At 41.4% G+C, this 16,886-nt stretch overlaps 1 protein-coding gene across 1 annotated transcript in view; it reads left to right on the top strand.

Annotated features, from left to right (window-relative positions):
- PTPN5 (protein tyrosine phosphatase non-receptor type 5) overlaps nucleotides 1-16,599 on the top strand; it is a 48,140-nt gene extending 31,541 nt beyond the window's left edge. Inside the window, exons 8-13 of the mRNA XM_054390465.1 lie at nucleotides 1,364-1,443; nucleotides 1,910-2,047; nucleotides 5,313-5,423; nucleotides 9,098-9,258; nucleotides 12,712-12,825; nucleotides 16,506-16,599. Of these exons, the coding sequence (XP_054246440.1) occupies nucleotides 1,364-1,443; nucleotides 1,910-2,047; nucleotides 5,313-5,423; nucleotides 9,098-9,258; nucleotides 12,712-12,825; nucleotides 16,506-16,599 (698 nt within the window). The remainder of the gene's footprint in view (nucleotides 1-1,363; nucleotides 1,444-1,909; nucleotides 2,048-5,312; nucleotides 5,424-9,097; nucleotides 9,259-12,711; nucleotides 12,826-16,505) is intronic.
- The last annotated feature ends 287 nt before the right edge of the window (nucleotides 16,600-16,886 follow it).

The raw sequence follows: 16,886 nt of genomic DNA, 5'->3' as shown, positions 1-16,886 counted from the left end.
AGTGCTATTTTTAGCGTGAGAGATCAGTAATTGTTACTCTAACTTAAGCAGGTTCCATGGATGACTGCGTAAAACACAGGCAAAGGGACTTCATGGAAGGGGTTTAGCTGCCCAGTCCAGTGACATTTGAGTAAACATCTCACACAACCAATGTCACCTTCTTAACAGTGTGCCATGTTGCAGGCTACCAGAATTACTGACTAAAAAGCAGACTTCAGCTCGTCTCACCATCTCCCCAGCACTAGAGATGTGAGCAAAGCTGAGCAAGAGGGAAGTATATTAGGAACTCACTGACTGTACTACTCCTGTGCTATAATACAGTAGCTTTGTTAATATCTTCTGCTTTGTGACTTGTGATTACATTGTCACAGAATAGATAGCACAAATCCGTTCTGAGGACAGTGTTTGATGCTGAGCCTTTGGTACTGTAGAAATGACTGTTTGCTTAGTCCTTTGAGCTTTACTCAGTATCACACCAGTTTTGCATTTCTGAAATTGTTTTGGTTTCTAAGCAGGCTGGATTTTTTTTTTTTTAATGAGGAAGTCACCTATGGTTTGTTTTTAGTATTCTCCTGGTGATAAAAGCAATTGCTGTTCACTAAGGCTTCTATCAGGGGGATGTCTCTTGTCAGTGGTAACAAACTGTGTAGTACTGGTGAAAGTGGATGGACATGTGCCTGTGTCAGCTGGCATAAAAATCAGTGGAGCAGCTCCCATTGACTTCAGTGGGAACTGGATTAACTTCTCAGGTAGAATAATGTTATAATTTGTCATGTTATTAAATAATGCTTTGTAAACAGCCCTTATTAGAGAGGCTCTCAAGTACTCAAGAAACTTACACAAAGTTCAAGAGACTGCTTTTGTTCTTTTAATTTCTCTTTAACCACTGTAATCATTAATAACGCATCCTGGAGTTCAATTCATTGCCAGACAAAGTAGGGAAAGAGTTATTGTCATGCCTGTGTGCAGTGGTTTGGGAGAAAAGCTGTTTGCTGTCATTTCACAAACAATATTCTAATGTCTTGTAAGCCAGAATGAGTCTATTGACCTAACAAATTAAGAAGTAATTTCCTGGAGCAGAAAACTGCTTTTCCAGAGTCACTCTGGGACACTGACTCTGCAACTGGAAAGACTAAGCAGGCTTCAGAGAATAGGTAAAACTATCAGAAAAAGTGAAATTATCCCAATCATTCTTTCCTGTTTTTTTATGCTAACATTTAAACATGGGAACTCTCTAAGGCCACTCACATCTGTTGTTATTGTCATGAATACATGTAAATGTGTCACTGTAAAAAATTAATCTTGTGTCTCTCTGTCCTCTGAGCAACTGATAAGCTATTACTTATCTCTTTACACTTTTTAGATCCTCACAGCAGAGTGTGCCTTACCTCAGCTGATCAGGATGACCCCCTCAGCTCTTACATCAATGCTAACTACATCAGGGTGAGAGCTCAGCAGCCCAATGTATCTGTCCAGCCTCTATCAGCCACTGTTAATGTAAACAGAATTGCAGCATCCACTGCCTTTTAAAGGCATCTTCTCTCCTGCTCACATGAACTGAAAACCAAATCTGGAAGTGCAAATGTAGAGGTTCAGACCAGACAAAAAGATGCTTCTGCACTTCCTGGTGCAGACTGCTTGACAGGTGGTCTGACCAGGGCACTGGGTCACAAGCCTGAATAAGGCTCTTGACCTAGCCAGCATCACCTCAAGACTGTTGGAGACTCATTGCTGGTGTTACAATGTGAGTCCATATGGTGCCTTTGCTCCGTGTACACATGTGCAGGAGAGAGACAGAAGAACTGATGCACCATTTCAACCAGTGGTAGTGATCTGTTTTGAAGACTGAACCTTCAAGGCTGTGGTGGCCATCCCTGTTAAAATTGATTTCTTCTTATTTTGTTGGCAGGGCTACAGAGGAGAGGAAAAGGTTTATATCGCTACTCAGGGACCGATAGTCAATACCGTCAGTGATTTCTGGAGGATGGTGTGGCAGGAGCGTTCCCCCATCATTGTCATGATTACCAACATAGAAGAGATGAATGAGGTAAAGATGTTACACATAGTCTGTGTTTTTGTCTCTTCTCTAGCAGGTATTTTCAGCATAGATGCTAAGCCAGAGAATGGTAGTTCAGTGGCCTGAGCAATTGAGCCAGCATTAAATTCTTCAGGCTCAGAGAACAGGAGGGCTTCTCTTTCACTTCAGTCTTGTTTTGCTGTCTGCCTGTTGCTGGTTTTGCCATTTTTCTTTTCCTAGCTGACCTGAAACCTTTCAAAACCCAGCCCTATTTGCAGACACTTTCAAATTCTCCCTGAAGGAATCAAGACCAATAGCACCCCATAACTACAAAGGCTGAATACCTTTAGGTGACAGAGTTGGTGCTGCTTGATCTTGCATTTATTGTAATTCACTCTCTATACATTTCACTGAGGCTGTTTCTGGCTGGTAAAAGATGCTAGTTACAATAATTAATGACTACGGATGTGGAGAACCTTTTCCTGAATGCATCTCGGAAATGCTTTTGAAATACTGAAAATAAGATGGTGAAATATTCTGTTCACCACCTACTTCCAGAAAGTAAACTGTAAACAGTGTTTCTATTAATCTACCTGACATGATTTTTTGTTTGCAGTTTAAAATACTGCATTCCTCCAGCTGTCCATTACAAACCTGCTGAAATATTTACCCCATAGTGGTGATGCAAGAACCATGTGCCTGGGTTTCAGTTCACAAACAGGTAGTTGAGCTTACCTCTGCCTTTACTGGCAGTAAGATGCGAGAAAGTGGTCTGAGCATGTGCTGAGCTCTGCATCCCACCTCACCACTGGCAGCAAGGTATAGTGAAGAGTTCCAAATGGTGCTTCTTAAGCTGCAACAGCAGTATTTGTCGAGGCTTGTCCCCAGGAAGCCATTAGTAATTTCCTTTGGAGAAAGTCTTTAAACACTTCAAAGCCCAAGAATAAGGGCACACAGAGAGTTATATGGCTCAACTGGAAGCTTAGCACTCATAATTATGCATGTGCACAAACCTTTATGTTTCCCCAGTTGTGATGTAACTAAATTTAACTTTGAACTTTAGTGAAAAAAGGAGATGAACAAGACAGAATTGTCATGCTCTGCAAGTTAAAACTGGTCAGTTTTCACAGGCAGCTGACTGGACACACACTGTCAAGGCACTGCTGATGCAAAATCCAGGATGTTGTTGATCTAAAAGTTTTGTTTGCACTAACATTTTTAAACTCATATCTGCCTCTTTCTGAGAGGCAACACTGAAATAATAACTTGCTCATTGATCAGAGTCTCTGATTTATGACAAATAAAATGTTAAAAAGTTATGGGATAGTGTACCAGAATCATTTAAGGATATTGAGATCTGAATACGATGATGCAGAGGAAACACTGGTCCCAAATGACATATCTGGTGCTAAGTTCTTCCACTATAGTTTTCATAACAAGATCATATATAACAGCAATGTAAAATAACCTTTATATCTGAATTTCCTCTCATCAACACTGACCAGTTATTTCACCCATCATATCAGTCCTGGGAAGCAGTGCACTGCAGTGCTGGTGCACTATGTAATTGGAGCTTGACACAGCCTATGTATCATAGCAGAGCTGCTGAGTCTTTTCTGATACCTTTTGTGTCAAAAATTAAATGGTGTCAGGAATCTGAGGCATAAATATAGGGTAAGTCCTATCATGTAAATGTCTTCTATATTCAATCCTTTTCTTCCATAATACATATATTAATATATGAGTAACAGAACTCAGAAGTGCATAGATTCAGAATCAAAGCCTTTGTTCAGCGATGATGCTGGTAACAGGGCTTTGTGTTCCTCCTCAGTGCGTTGCCTTTGCTAATGCAAGCATTAAAAGCTCTGTATCTCAGCCCTCTGTCACATCTAATCCTAACTGACAGACAGCCCACAGAAATGAGTGGGCAATCTTACTCCACTCCTTGAAGCAGAGCAACGTCTGTGCTATTGATAGCTGCTAGCGCTCTTGACAATTTTTACAATGGATTCCGCAGTTCAACAGCAGAGGAAGGAAAAATGCAATCTGCGTAAATAATTTTCCAGAGACACAGTGGGCCCCACTCCCAGTGGGTTATTCACTGATGCACTATGCAGATGGAACAGCACTGATTCTCCCACACACAAATTTTGACTCAGTAACTTTGCAAGATACTTTCCTGTTTAGCTTTCCTCCTGAAGTGGATTTTTTTTTTTTTGATGATGGAGAGCAAAATAATTTAACTTGCTTCCTTCAAGATCGTGTACAACTATATAGAAGAGGAAGCTTACAAGCATCATTTTTAACTGAGTTTGTCCAAAAGCAGATTCTTATCCTCCTGTAGTAAAGAGATTTCTTCTTCCATTGTTACAAGGGTGCCTTTCATGCAGACCCTACCTTGTTTATGTCATTCCTTGTCCATGAAGCAGTTCAAGCACCATGCTGAAGTGTCTCTCCTCCTTTGCATATTGATTACAGAGTAACTGCTTACAACAACACTGTCTCTTTCAGTCCTCCTTCCAGGGATAGAAGTGCTTGCAAATTCTCACCTATTCATCTTTAGTGTATGAGTACCACAGTGTAAGTTTGCAAATGGACTGTGATTTCTGCTTCTCTAACTGTCAGGTTGGGCTGGCTGCATCTCTGGCTGTTTTTTGGCAAAATCAAATGTAGTAGTCTAAGAGCTCTTACATGTATTGCTTCTTTCCAGTTCCTTAGCTTTGAAATATTCTCCGTGTCCACTTAAAGTGGGGTTTGGTACATAATGTAATTCCCCAAACATCCCAAGCCATGTTCTTTTGTACAAAAACTTATTCAAATGATCATTTTGTATTCAGAGAGCATTGACCCTTTATAAAAAGTAGAAAAGATGTATTTTGTGTTTCCATATCAATGTGTGCACACCACAGAGGTATTGGTAAGTAGTGTATGTGATGCTAATTATTATTATCTTAAGAAAAGGAGTCATCTGAAAACACCAGCACGTTGCCACTGGCCTTTCTAGTGAACCTTCAAAATGCACATCACTTGCATAAAGACAAACAAGGATCAGTGTATTTAAGCATTGCTTAGTCATTACTTGATTTGTGCATTTTTAATCCCGCAATCAGGCTGTTTTGAATGCAGCAAAACATCACCTGAAACGTGGTCCCTGTTTAGAAAGGGAAAACTTGTACTTATTATAGAAACACAGTTTATTCATATTCATCTATGCATGTGCCAGTTTCAGAGGAGTAAAAATGAACCTCCCTTGGTATCTGAAAGCTGAAATAGATGTATTTTGTATTGCACACAGAAATGCACAGAGTATTGGCCAGAGGAACAGGTCACCTACGAAGGAATAGAAATCACAGTTAACCAAGTCATACAGGCAGACGATTACCGTTTAAGGCTCATCACCCTAAAGGTAAATCATTCCAGTGTGCTTTCTGTAGCTTACCTGTTGAAACCCTTAATTGAGATGTTTACAAGGGTTGTGTAGAAGCCACTTTTCATTAATGGAAGAAGTTCTTCACAATGAGAGTGGTGAGACCCTGAAATGAGTTGTCCAGGGAGGTGGTTGAAGCCCCATCCCTGGAGGTGTTTAAGGCCAGGCTGGATGAGGCTCTGGCCAGCCTGCTGTAGTGTGAGGTGTCCCTGCCCATGGCAGTGGGGTGGAACTGGATGATCCTTGTGGTCTCTCCCAACCCTGACTGATTCTATGATTCTGTGATTAATGAAGTCATCGTAGCTTTGCTCAGTTCACTAACACACAAAGACTACAGTAAAACAAGCAGTCAGAATTTTAGACTGCATATGTACAGTCTGAAAGCTACCAACCAGTTGTGGTAGGACGAGGTTCACTCGGTGGAAAAACCAATGACTCATTCTATGCCTGTGTCCTCTCTGTTCACTGGTCAATTAGAGCCACCCCAGAGCTTCTTACCAGTCTTTACAAGTCCTGCTGCCCGCAGCGCTGGTGGAATATCCTCCTAAATTCTGTGATGATCTGTACAATTCAAAGGCTTGTTTATTGTTTGGGCCATGGCCCTAAGGGTTGTTATTACTAACAGAACTTTTACCTGCCTGGTATCATGCATATTTTGTAGTATGGGGAGACCCCTGGGAAATACTTAGATCGTGCTTCTTGTCTTTTTATGATCATTATTAGGATGCTGTCACACTGCTGGATACCCACCAGCTACCTTTATGGCTCCGATGACTTGTGCTACTAACAAGATATGGGGGAGCTGAGAGCTGAGCAAGAGGTGTTTTAATTTTGCTTACATGTTTGCAGTTTCTGTCAACAGTGGGACTACTGGTCTGCCTGCTACTTGTCAGTGCTGTGGTAGCACCACTTCTGTTCACCATGGCTGAAACCCTTTAATAGATACCATGCTAATTTGTTCTTTGAGTGATTTGGCTGACTTGACAACATTTGGTCAGCTTGTTCTTGGAGTCAAAAACACCAGAACTGTTGATGACCTCTAAGAACCTTTTCACCACAGCATTCTCCATGATTATATTTCTAAACATTAGTATCTTTCCAACTTCTTGTATATGTAATTTCACATACCAGTGGCCATTCTGTCATCCTGTGAATAGAGAGCTGAAACAGAGGTTTAATTTATGAAGTGCTTAGCTGCTACATAGTCTAAAGTACCAGAGTCCTATTTTACAACTGTTTTCATTGCTAAGTTCTAGAATCTCAAGCCACATGTTTTAATAAGAACAGTCTGTTTACATCAACTTCATACATCTACCAGATCTACCCCTGACCTCGGTGTAACAACACAATGGCTTTCCAAGCTGAAAAACCTCTCTTTCATCCAACCAGTTTCAAGTCTCTTCAGCCATATGCTAATAGGCAGAAAGCCAGCATATGAAATCCTATGTCTGGATTGAGTGTGGAAAGTCTGTCACTCATGCTTTTGGCAAAGGCAGCAAGGAGAAAAATCACACTCCCTGACAAGTGGGAAGTAAAAGAATATTTACAAGTATTTTCAAGAGGTCTTGAATATGACTTACTCCAAACAATACAGTGCAGCAGCAAGAATAATACACAAGGCTTGTTTACCTCTAGCCACTGATGATCTCAGCCTCAGCTGCAGCCTACATGGTGCTATTTTAAACAATCAATTAAATCTTGCTTTCTGCTAGGTGTTACCAAGTCTTCTCAGTCTCAAGGAAGTACCAATAGAAAATATTTTATTAAAGTCAAAGTAGCAGTGTCTAGAACCATGAAATCAGGGCTCTTTAAGCAGAAATTTAAAGCTGTTAACATCATAGGCAGAACTAAAGACATCCAGAGTTCATCGTTAGCACTCTGGCTGGTTTCTGTTTCTGTCAAATGAGTGACTTTATGTGGTGATTCATGTTTTTCTTCAGATGATTTTTATCTTCTGCATTTCTCTCAGTATTATTGACAACATTTTTATTAAAATTTTTCACAACCCACTTAAGAATCCAGTGTTCATAACTTCTGTGGCCCACACATAGTCAACACATTCAAAAGCAACTGTGTATGTTCATGTTTCAGAGCAGTGTTGATCAAGTACTGTTTGTGACAACTGGTTCTGCTCTCTTAACCCAAACATCTTTTCTAGCTAGATTAAATAACCTAAGGTCAGGCTCTGTGCTACAACAAGACTCTCCTTTCCTAAGTTAATATAGATGTACCCTTAAGGTTCCTATGGCTGTGCTTAAATGAGTACTTTAAACCCTCTATAAGCTGGAACAGTAGCTCAATGAAGTCCAGTCTCCCTTTGTCAGTTCTCTTGTTCCTACCCTTGTGCCATCTCACATGTGCCTGCACAGGTATTTTTGTGTATGTGTGGTAAGCCAAAGGGGGAAACTAAGATATCCATCTGGAAATTAATCTAGCACAAGAAAGAAAAAAGATTGAACCAGATCCCTTCCCCAGTCTAGTTCACTGTGAAGCTATGCATAAGATTTCTCAACCGAAGGGAAGGATGGAAAGTGTCACAACCACACAGCACTTTTAACATCCAATGATTGGCAGTCCCAGGCACTTAAGAGTATAGATGACAGAAACTATTTCTAGATTTTTGCACCTAGTTCTTTAGAAAGAGACAAATTTGTTCTTTTTTCTTCTCCCCTCTTAAACTCAGCCAGCAATGTGTTTAAGGGAAGGTTGTGGAAGCTAACACTTCTGTTCCCAGACCTTCTAAAGACATGTACTTAGCCAATACCAGCTGGCTTATGTAAGGGCTGAAAGGGTAAGACCAGTTCCCTGAGCTCCACGTTACTATTTGGCACCTTTAGAAATGAGGCAGAAGGATGTCACTTTGAACACAGAAAATCAGCAGCACACAGTGCTACTTGGCACTCAGAAAAGGTAAATGGCACATTTGTTCTATTCGTGGCCATGCTGAGGCAGAGAATTGGGATTTTTGTCCCTCAAAAAGCCCTGGACTGCAGCTAGATACAATTCCCACTTTCTGTAGTGTCTCTGAATTTGTTACCATGTCTAAGAGAAGAGGAGAACTGACAGGAAAATGATATGAGTCTGTCTGTCAGAGGAGATAGAAAAATAATCTCCCATCTCTCTCCTTCATCTATCTCCTTCAGCTATCAAAGACAGAGATATGGCTCCTGGCTCTCTGTCTGTCAAATACATTATGAAAGCAATTATGTCACAAGCACAGCTCTGGCTTTGCTGAATGAATCTGTCAAGAGGGAACAGACTGCCTGGAGTGTTTTGCACACAGCTCTTGGCACTAAAAGAGCAGAACGCTTGGGTGGGGAGGGCAAGGTGAGGATTTTTATTTTTTTTTAAGGCGGTTTACTGAAATGATATTTGAAATGCAAATTTCTGTGTTGTGTGGCTTGTCATTTGGATCTTCACAGGCTCACAGGATGTTAGGGTTTGGAAGGGACCTCCGAAAATCATCAAGTCCAACCCCCCTGCCAGAGCAGGACCATAGAATCTAGCACAGGGCGCACAGGAGTGCATCCAGATGGGTCTTGAAAGTCTCCAAAGAAGGAGACTCATTGTTAAAGGGAAGGACAAGTTTCAATACCAAGTTACAAGCAGAACTTCTTTTAAACTTCATGGTGTTTGTTTTCACTGGATTGCAGAAAGGAGAAGAAGTCAGAAACCTGAAACACTACTGGTATACATCTTGGCCAGACCAGAAGACACCAGATCAAGCCCCTCCTCTGTTACAGCTAGTACTGGAAGTGGAAGAGGCCATGCAGAGTGCAGAAGAGAAGAATGCCCCAGTGATTGTTCACTGCAGGTAAATAAACATGGTATCTGACTTCTAAGGCTTCTTGGCATGCTGCAGCATACTGCAGACTGTCATGCTGGCCATCAGTCACTTGGGAGATCTTGCCCAACTGCTTCTGAAATGTGCTTGGAACTTCTAAAATGTAATGACAGTAATTTTCTATTACCAGGCATTCATCCAGAGACAGACTGAGCTGCTGGTAGCTCAGTTACTTGTGAGAAGTCTCATTTCATTTGCCTTACCAGTAACACAAACCTTTACTGGTCTCAAAAGGGCCAGGTTACCAAAGGTTGACATGTTCTGTGTGTAGTTGAGTAGGAAGACACACGCAAGAAGAAGGAGAATGTTCAACTTTAAGCCTCAAAACCCCCTGCTTTGTAGATTCCTTCTTTGGCTTTAAAAAAACTCTTCATTATGCCAAAGACAATAATTTAAGTATAATACATAAAACAAATGAAACAGGGGCAAAGCTGATTGCAGCAAGTACTTATCAACAGACAGGGAACATATGCAATAGAGACTAAAACTGAAGTACCCACAAAAAGCCTTTGGCAAAAATGAGCATTTCTTACATGGAAGAAGCAAAATCTTTACAGTGGTTTCAAACCTGATGAAAAAAATTTGTCATTATCAATCACAGGGCAGAAAAAAAATAGATGGAGATAGATTCTTCTTTCTATCTTCAGAAAGAAGTAGGATGTTCTATTTACCACTTGTAGACATAACGAGGTGCACTGCTAGCTAGGGAGCATGTTAAGCAACTGCTCACTATTATGACATCAGCTATACTGGATGAAGTTTAGTATAGCTAAATGCAGGTTCTTAGAAAACTAGAGAAGTTTCAGAGGTCTCAAAGCAAGTCTTGTTTGGCTAGTATTTAGAAAGATTAAATATGATTACTTCAAAACTAGAAGTCACTTCTCAAAACAGTTATTCCAGGTAAATAGCAGAAAGCCTGGTAGGTGCTGCAGTAGTCTTGCCAGGGTAATCTTCCATAATTTCAGTAAAATACCTTTTGCCAATTTGATCTTTGGGATTTATGTGAGGAATTGTACTTAGTTTTGCATAACATTTTCTAGGAACTGGCAGAAGGCTGCTATCTGAAAGCCATAGTAAATGAGGAGCTATCATGCAGTGGGGGTGTTTTTAGTTTAAAGAGATTCTTGGTAGCATGGTGTTGTCAAAGACACCTGTAAACTAGTATGGAGTAATCACTGGTGAAATACTTGTGTAATAGAATAGAATTGTTTGGGTTGGAAAAGACCTCCAAAATCATCCAGTCCAACCATCAACCTAAGGCCACTATGGCTACTCAACCATTTTATCCAGCTTTTGCACACAAACAGCACTTGCAGTGCTAGAAGGTTGTGATGCCCCCTGTCCGGTTTTTCTGCTTGTGTTTTAAAAAAGATTTTAACAAAATGGGGAGGCTTCAGAGTAAAATAAGAATTGTTTTTTAAGAAGGGTCCTTTTGCCCTTGGAATTCTGTAACTCTCTAAGAGCTCCTTGAAATATTATGGTGTTTTCTGCAAGTAAAGATTCTGGTCACCATGTCACTCTTCCTTTGCATACTTGTTTTTGTCCTCTTGTATAGTGTCATCCCCATGACACAGCAATAAATGGAGGGACATGGGGCATTTTTATTTAACAAACTACTAAGAGGCATGACAATAGGAATATTAAGTATTTTATGTGGTGATCGTAGACCAGAGCCCTTTCAGATTGCTATCAGTTGCAATCACTTTATCTTAAGAAGGAATTTAATAGGTTGCCTCTATTTGAGTGGTATACACAGCATGCTGTTAGCCAAGGCCTTTGTCATGCTGAGTACTGTAGCTCCTTTGACCTTTGTGGGAGATCTTCAGTAGAACATAATCACTGTCCTTTTGGCCTGCAGTGATGTAACATAATGCACCTTTAAGAAAAAAATAGATAGAAACTTAATCATGAAGCTATTCTTATGAGCAGCTTGATGTTAAAGGCAGGTGAGCAGTCCTGCTAAGGTCCTGTGGATAATGCACCACCCTTAGGCAGTTCTGGAAGGATTATGACTTTGTCTCAGCCACTGAGATACCTGCGCTTTGTCCTGGGACAAGTGCTGTCTGAGTGCTGTGTGCTTGATTGAAAAATGGGTGTTGTTCCCTCCCTTTGCAAAACACTCTGAAGCCTGTGGGTAGGAAACAGCATACAAGAGCTGTATACCGTGGCCTATTTGGTTATGGCATCAACTGGAAGACAAAAGGCTTTCTGTGTTGTCCTTTTATTTGTTAACCCTTGATGTACATCTGTATGCAGCAAAGAGACCTCTGAAACCCTGAAATACTTGAAGTCTTGATGAACAGACTAGATGTAGTAAAGAAAGCAGTCAGGACATGAGGTACAGAGAACTTCAGGGAGAAAAAAATCAAGTTGGGTAGGTGCCTCCATCACAGTTATCTGAAGACTGAGATGAGTTCTTAGCGAGTAAAACCATCCCCCAGGCTTCCATTAAATTGCCTTGGTCATTCTGTAATACAAGTTAAAAATTATTCCAATGTAGGTGTTTCCCCAACAAGCATAAATTCAGAGTGAAACCCCTATCTATACAGTCGAACAGGATTAGGACTTTGTGAGCAGTAGCTAACTGAACTCCATTGTTGCTTGTACGTTTGTCGCCGGTGTTTTTGTGTTCCAGCTTCAGTGTAATTTAAATGGAAGCAGGTTTCCTGCAGTTGTGTCAAGTAATTATTCCTGAGTATGCACACTTAATTATTTAACACGTGAGAAGAGCTGTCAGCTTTTGCTGCTAGTTTTTTATTAGGTGATAAGAGGAATTCACAGCTTCAATAACACTGTGCCTTTGAGAATAAAATCAGTTCTGGTCATTAAGGACTGTATCAGATACAAAGGTGTTCAGGGAAAGACAAAGAAATTTCTCTACAAGGGAGTTCAGAGCATTACTAGAATGTAGATCTGATCAGAAAATGCCATCACACTTTCCCTACTGCTGTTAGCTGTAATTATTGAAGCAAGGAGGGGTTTTTTTATTGTACCTGTGAACGAAAATAGCTTTCAAAGAAGCTTGTAGGATTAAGAATCTGAAAGGAAAGGTTGCCTTCAAAGGAAGGCTTGCCCTCAAACCAAGTCTAACTAAAATACTGTTTAACTGCTTATTTTCAATGGTTCAATGACAGGTTCAATGGCATACTCGGGCGAATAGTACCTAACAGTTCATTTTTAGCACCTTATGTGGAATGTTCACCCTTCTGCTATGAGTGGCTCACACTTAATTGTGATGTACCATAGAAGTCAGTGTCTTTTCCTAGTTAGGGCTTTATATTCTTGAGCACCCTCCTGGCAGAGGTTGGAGGAAGTAAAGGGATAATGGGGTTTGATTGCTGGTTTAATGGTGCACATTCAACAAGGAAGTTCCAAAGCCATTCTGCCATCTCCACTCCCTCTCTCTGCTTTTCCTTCCCTTAGTGCAGGCATCGGGAGGACTGGCTGCTTTATTGCAACAAGTGTCTGCTGTAAACAGCTGAAGAGCGAGGGCATAGTTGACATATTGCGAACAGCCTGCCAGTTGCGGTTAGACAGGTAAGAAAGCCTGCTTCCTTTCCAGAAAAGAGAAAAATGCTGCTCCTTACATGAAGGGAAGGATTACCAAATGGAAAGAGGGGAGGAGGGTAAATGGAGGTGAAGACAGAACGGTCCTCAGAAGAAGTTGTCCTGTTCTACGTGGTTCTGACTTGTAATCTTTGCTATTTTATGAGCAGTAAACCTTTAAGGAGCAGCCCTAGAACTGAGCTAGATTCACAGCTGGCATCAAGATCTGCAGAGCTGCAGGCTTTGCTGCAGCAAGGGCTGAGCTTTCACCAGCTGAGGAGTTTGCCCCATGTTTGTTTAGAAGCAAAGGCTCACAAGTCTGCTGTACTTGAGTTCAGAGCCACAGACCAGCACTTTGCTCCCAAGAGGAGTAAAAAAAAATGGCCTTGTGTACTTGGAGCTGTGAGCACTGTTGGGAGGGCATGGCTGCTTGGGACACTGCAGGGAGAGGGAGACTATGTACAGTCTGAAGTGTTTGCAGACATATGAAAGGAGCTATGAAAATTTCCAGAAATTCAATGGTTTCCAGTTAAGCATTTCTTAACATACCACCTTGAGTTTGATTATGAAGTAAATAGACTTGAATTTTGCACCAGAGATGTTATTTTTCCTCTCCTGCTGGTTTCAAGTGCCATCAAAACATGTCTCAGTGCTCTCTCTAATGATAATGATAAATGTAGTCGGGGGAAGAGATGTCACGAAAAACATACCAAAGATTTTTCTGAGGGAAGAAAAAAAAAAAAAAGAACCTCAACCCCACGCTGAACTTTTATTTCAGAGGAGAAATTATGCTCGGTGGGAGGCAGAAAATGAAATGCTTGCTGCCCTGCTGAGGCTCTGATAGACAGGGACTTGCAGGGGCTTGAGGGTTTGGCTATTTCAGTGGATTTCAGGCCAGATAAGGAAAGTTTTTTTGAGCAAATAAAACCACAATATGAATAGTGACTGCTGATTATCCATGACCCACTAAAATAACTGGATGGATCTGAAATATCTTATCTCTGTGACTAATGTTACACAGGAAAATAGCCATACAAATGATGGTTGAAGTCACTTGCTTTCTAATGTGCTTGATAGAGAAGGCCAGTTAAAAATACTAGCTATGCATAGAGAAGGGAACTGGCAGTCATTTGCAGAGGCTCAAACAGGGAGATCACATTTAAAGGATGCAATGGAGGGAAAGGAAGACCTGCAGGGAACTCTGTAGCTACCATGTACTTCTAAGAAGTGGGATGGGATAGGAAAAAGCCATTTTAATGTCCTGGAAGGAAGTGCTCAAGATAGAAAGCAGTCAAATCCCCATCCCTGCTACAGAAGAGCATGGTTGCTTCAGGGACTGAGAAATGGGACTTGTAGCCTCTTGGAAGTCATGCTGCCATGCGTTGTCATTTTCACCAAATCCCCAAAGAAGCAACTATAGGCAGGAAGACTCCTGCTGTCTCCTCTTGTCTGGTGATTACTGGCTAGAGAAAATAGGGTGGGTGGGAGGGAAGGAGTCACTAGGGACTTAGGAAAAGAGGGTTGGATACAGGCCAGAGCAGACACATAAAGGAATGCACCTCACCACTTCACAGTGTGAAGTTTACATTAGCTCTGAGAACCACCTTTGAGGTTGCTGTGGGGTCAAAGGGAATGAATGTTTCTTTCTCTTAATTGCCTCACAGATCACTTGGAAAGATTCTGTGCACTGATTTTTTCACTGGTGGCCAACAGTTGGTCCTAAAATAACCTACTATGACTAAAGAGAGGAAGTGATCTTTCGTGCATCCTTCCCACAGCACTGAGAGACGTTTGCTGTCCTTTCCCACAGTGCAACTCAGATATGTAAGGTTTTTATGGCAAATTGGGGTGTAAACATCCTTTTTCTATTCTGTGTCAAAGCCTGGACAGCAAGCACATGTCATGGTGTGCATATGTGTGGGAAGGGGAGGAAGCCACCACGTAGTAGGGATCCAGATGAAAAGGAAAATAATTTCCTGTGGTCTGAAACGTGATGGCCACCCTAGTGCTTCTGTTGCTACAACTTCAGGGTGCAACCTCACTGTTAATGGGGTTGCCTGGGGTGTAATTCTCACATATGACTAACATTCCTTGTGTATTATGGACCGACAGAAATTCATTTCAGTGCTGTGTGCAGCACAGAAAGACTCAGAAAGAGATCAACTGTGAGCTGGTATTAAGTAGAGCAGAAAGGGAGGAGCTCTATTCAGCCAGGAAATAGTTTCTTTAGAACACACTGTGTGTTTCCCACCTTTGCTTATTGATGTGAGGTTGGAGCATGGGTCCCTGCCCTTCCCTGCTCATTATTAAGTGTTATTTTGAGCAGCTGCTTAACAAAATAGCAGCAAGAGGCAGGAGGAGGAGGTTGTCTTGATCACTCATCTACCTCTTACTGGTATGATTACTGTGTGACCCACAATTGTTATGCTGGTCCTGACTGAAGAGAGCAATCTCCAAGGACAGTGCTAGCAATCTGCTGTCTGTTTGGCTTGGAGAACACAAATTTTCATTCATTTCCTCTGGTGAAGGTTTCTGAAGGAGTGCAGCATACATGCTTCTCCTCAGAGGGAGATGGTCTGGTTGGCCCTGGCTACCCGTGGGCTCCCGTGTCAGTCGAGCTCCTTTTTGGTACTGCCTTCCTAGGAGCTGAATTCACCTACATTCACCTTCTGTGAATTTGAGCCATGGGGTTTAATTATGATGTTAATGGCTTATCAAGAGATTGTATCACTGTTGATGAGGCACTCTTAGCAGAATCTTAAATGCTGTTAAAATTTGCTTAAAATGGACAACTTTATCCTTGTTCTTTTTGTTTGTTGCTGTCTCCTGCTGCAGTATTTGTGTGTTGATTAATAAGCTACTTGCAGAAATACGTAGAGTATGGATACATGGGAAAGCAAACTGCCTCTGCTCCTGCTTGTATTCGCTTTCACATTTGCAGTTTTAAAGAGAACAGCAAAAGCTGAAACAAAACAGATTTCTGTACTGGGAGGCTTTAACTGATCAAGGTGTGCATAGCAGCCAGTTCAAATCAACAAATCTGACTTGTGTTCTGTTCAATTTCTATTGTCTTTTCCAAAACTCTGCTGGCCATCCTCTAGTTTCCTGGTGAACTAGCCAAATGCACAGCATGGGATGGCACAGAGGAAAGAACTCCCTCTCCAGAATGGGAAAGTTGTGTGCTGTATCATATGTCTGGGCTGGGCTGGCCCTCTAGTCCTGAACTCAGTCCCTAGAGCAGCTGTGAAGTCTGGGATGTGCTACCTCACCTCTTTATTCCCCCTACTTCTATCTAGCCATCTAGAGCTTTAGAGTGACAATTGCCTTCCAAGGTGTTTGAAACGGTCCTTGGAATACAGGTGCTCTGCTAATCTGAGTGTAAATGACGATGGTGTCTTACTGGATGAGGGCCTCTGTCAAGAAAAATCAAGGTAAAGCCGACTCCAGTTCTGCCTACATTCTTTTCCTTTGTTTGCAAAGACTTTCAAAGTGGAGCTGGAGGTCAGGCTGCCAGCTGGTTGCTATCGGTGGACACTTCTCACCCATTTCAGGAAGCTTTGGCATAGACTTTTTGTGTGCAACCCAAATTTTGTGTTAGCTGTGCCCTTTCCTCATGTGTTTGCATGTAATAAGGCTGCTGTTTCCCTCCCCTTTTTTTCTTTCCTTTTCAGGGGAGGAATGATCCAGACTTGTGAGCAGTATCAATTTGTCCATCATGTCATGAGCTTGTATGGAAAACAGCTTTCTAAAGCAGCAGAAGAATAAGTGTTCATGATATTCCTAAAGGCTAAAACCAAGAGAACTTTTGACTGCATTCAGACATATTTCAGATCTGATAAGAGACACACGGTAACCTGGCTGTTTTAGCTGGAAAGAAAAAGATACTATTTTACTTTGATATTGCTTTTATGCTCTTGTTTGCATTGACATTTAAGAGCTAAGGTACACCTTGTCTTAAACATACGTGACAGGACATAATCTTCACCAAAAAAGCGTTTATTTATACTGTAAATAAGAATAGTAGCTTCATTTGTTACAAAAGCAAGAAAAAA

The sequence above is a fragment of the Indicator indicator genome, chromosome 21 (assembly GCF_027791375.1).
Source record: "Indicator indicator isolate 239-I01 chromosome 21, UM_Iind_1.1, whole genome shotgun sequence".
Classification (NCBI taxonomy): domain Eukaryota; kingdom Metazoa; phylum Chordata; class Aves; order Piciformes; family Indicatoridae; genus Indicator; species Indicator indicator.
The sequence above is the reverse complement of the archived record's forward strand: the minus strand, read 5'-3'. Positions and strand labels throughout refer to the sequence as shown.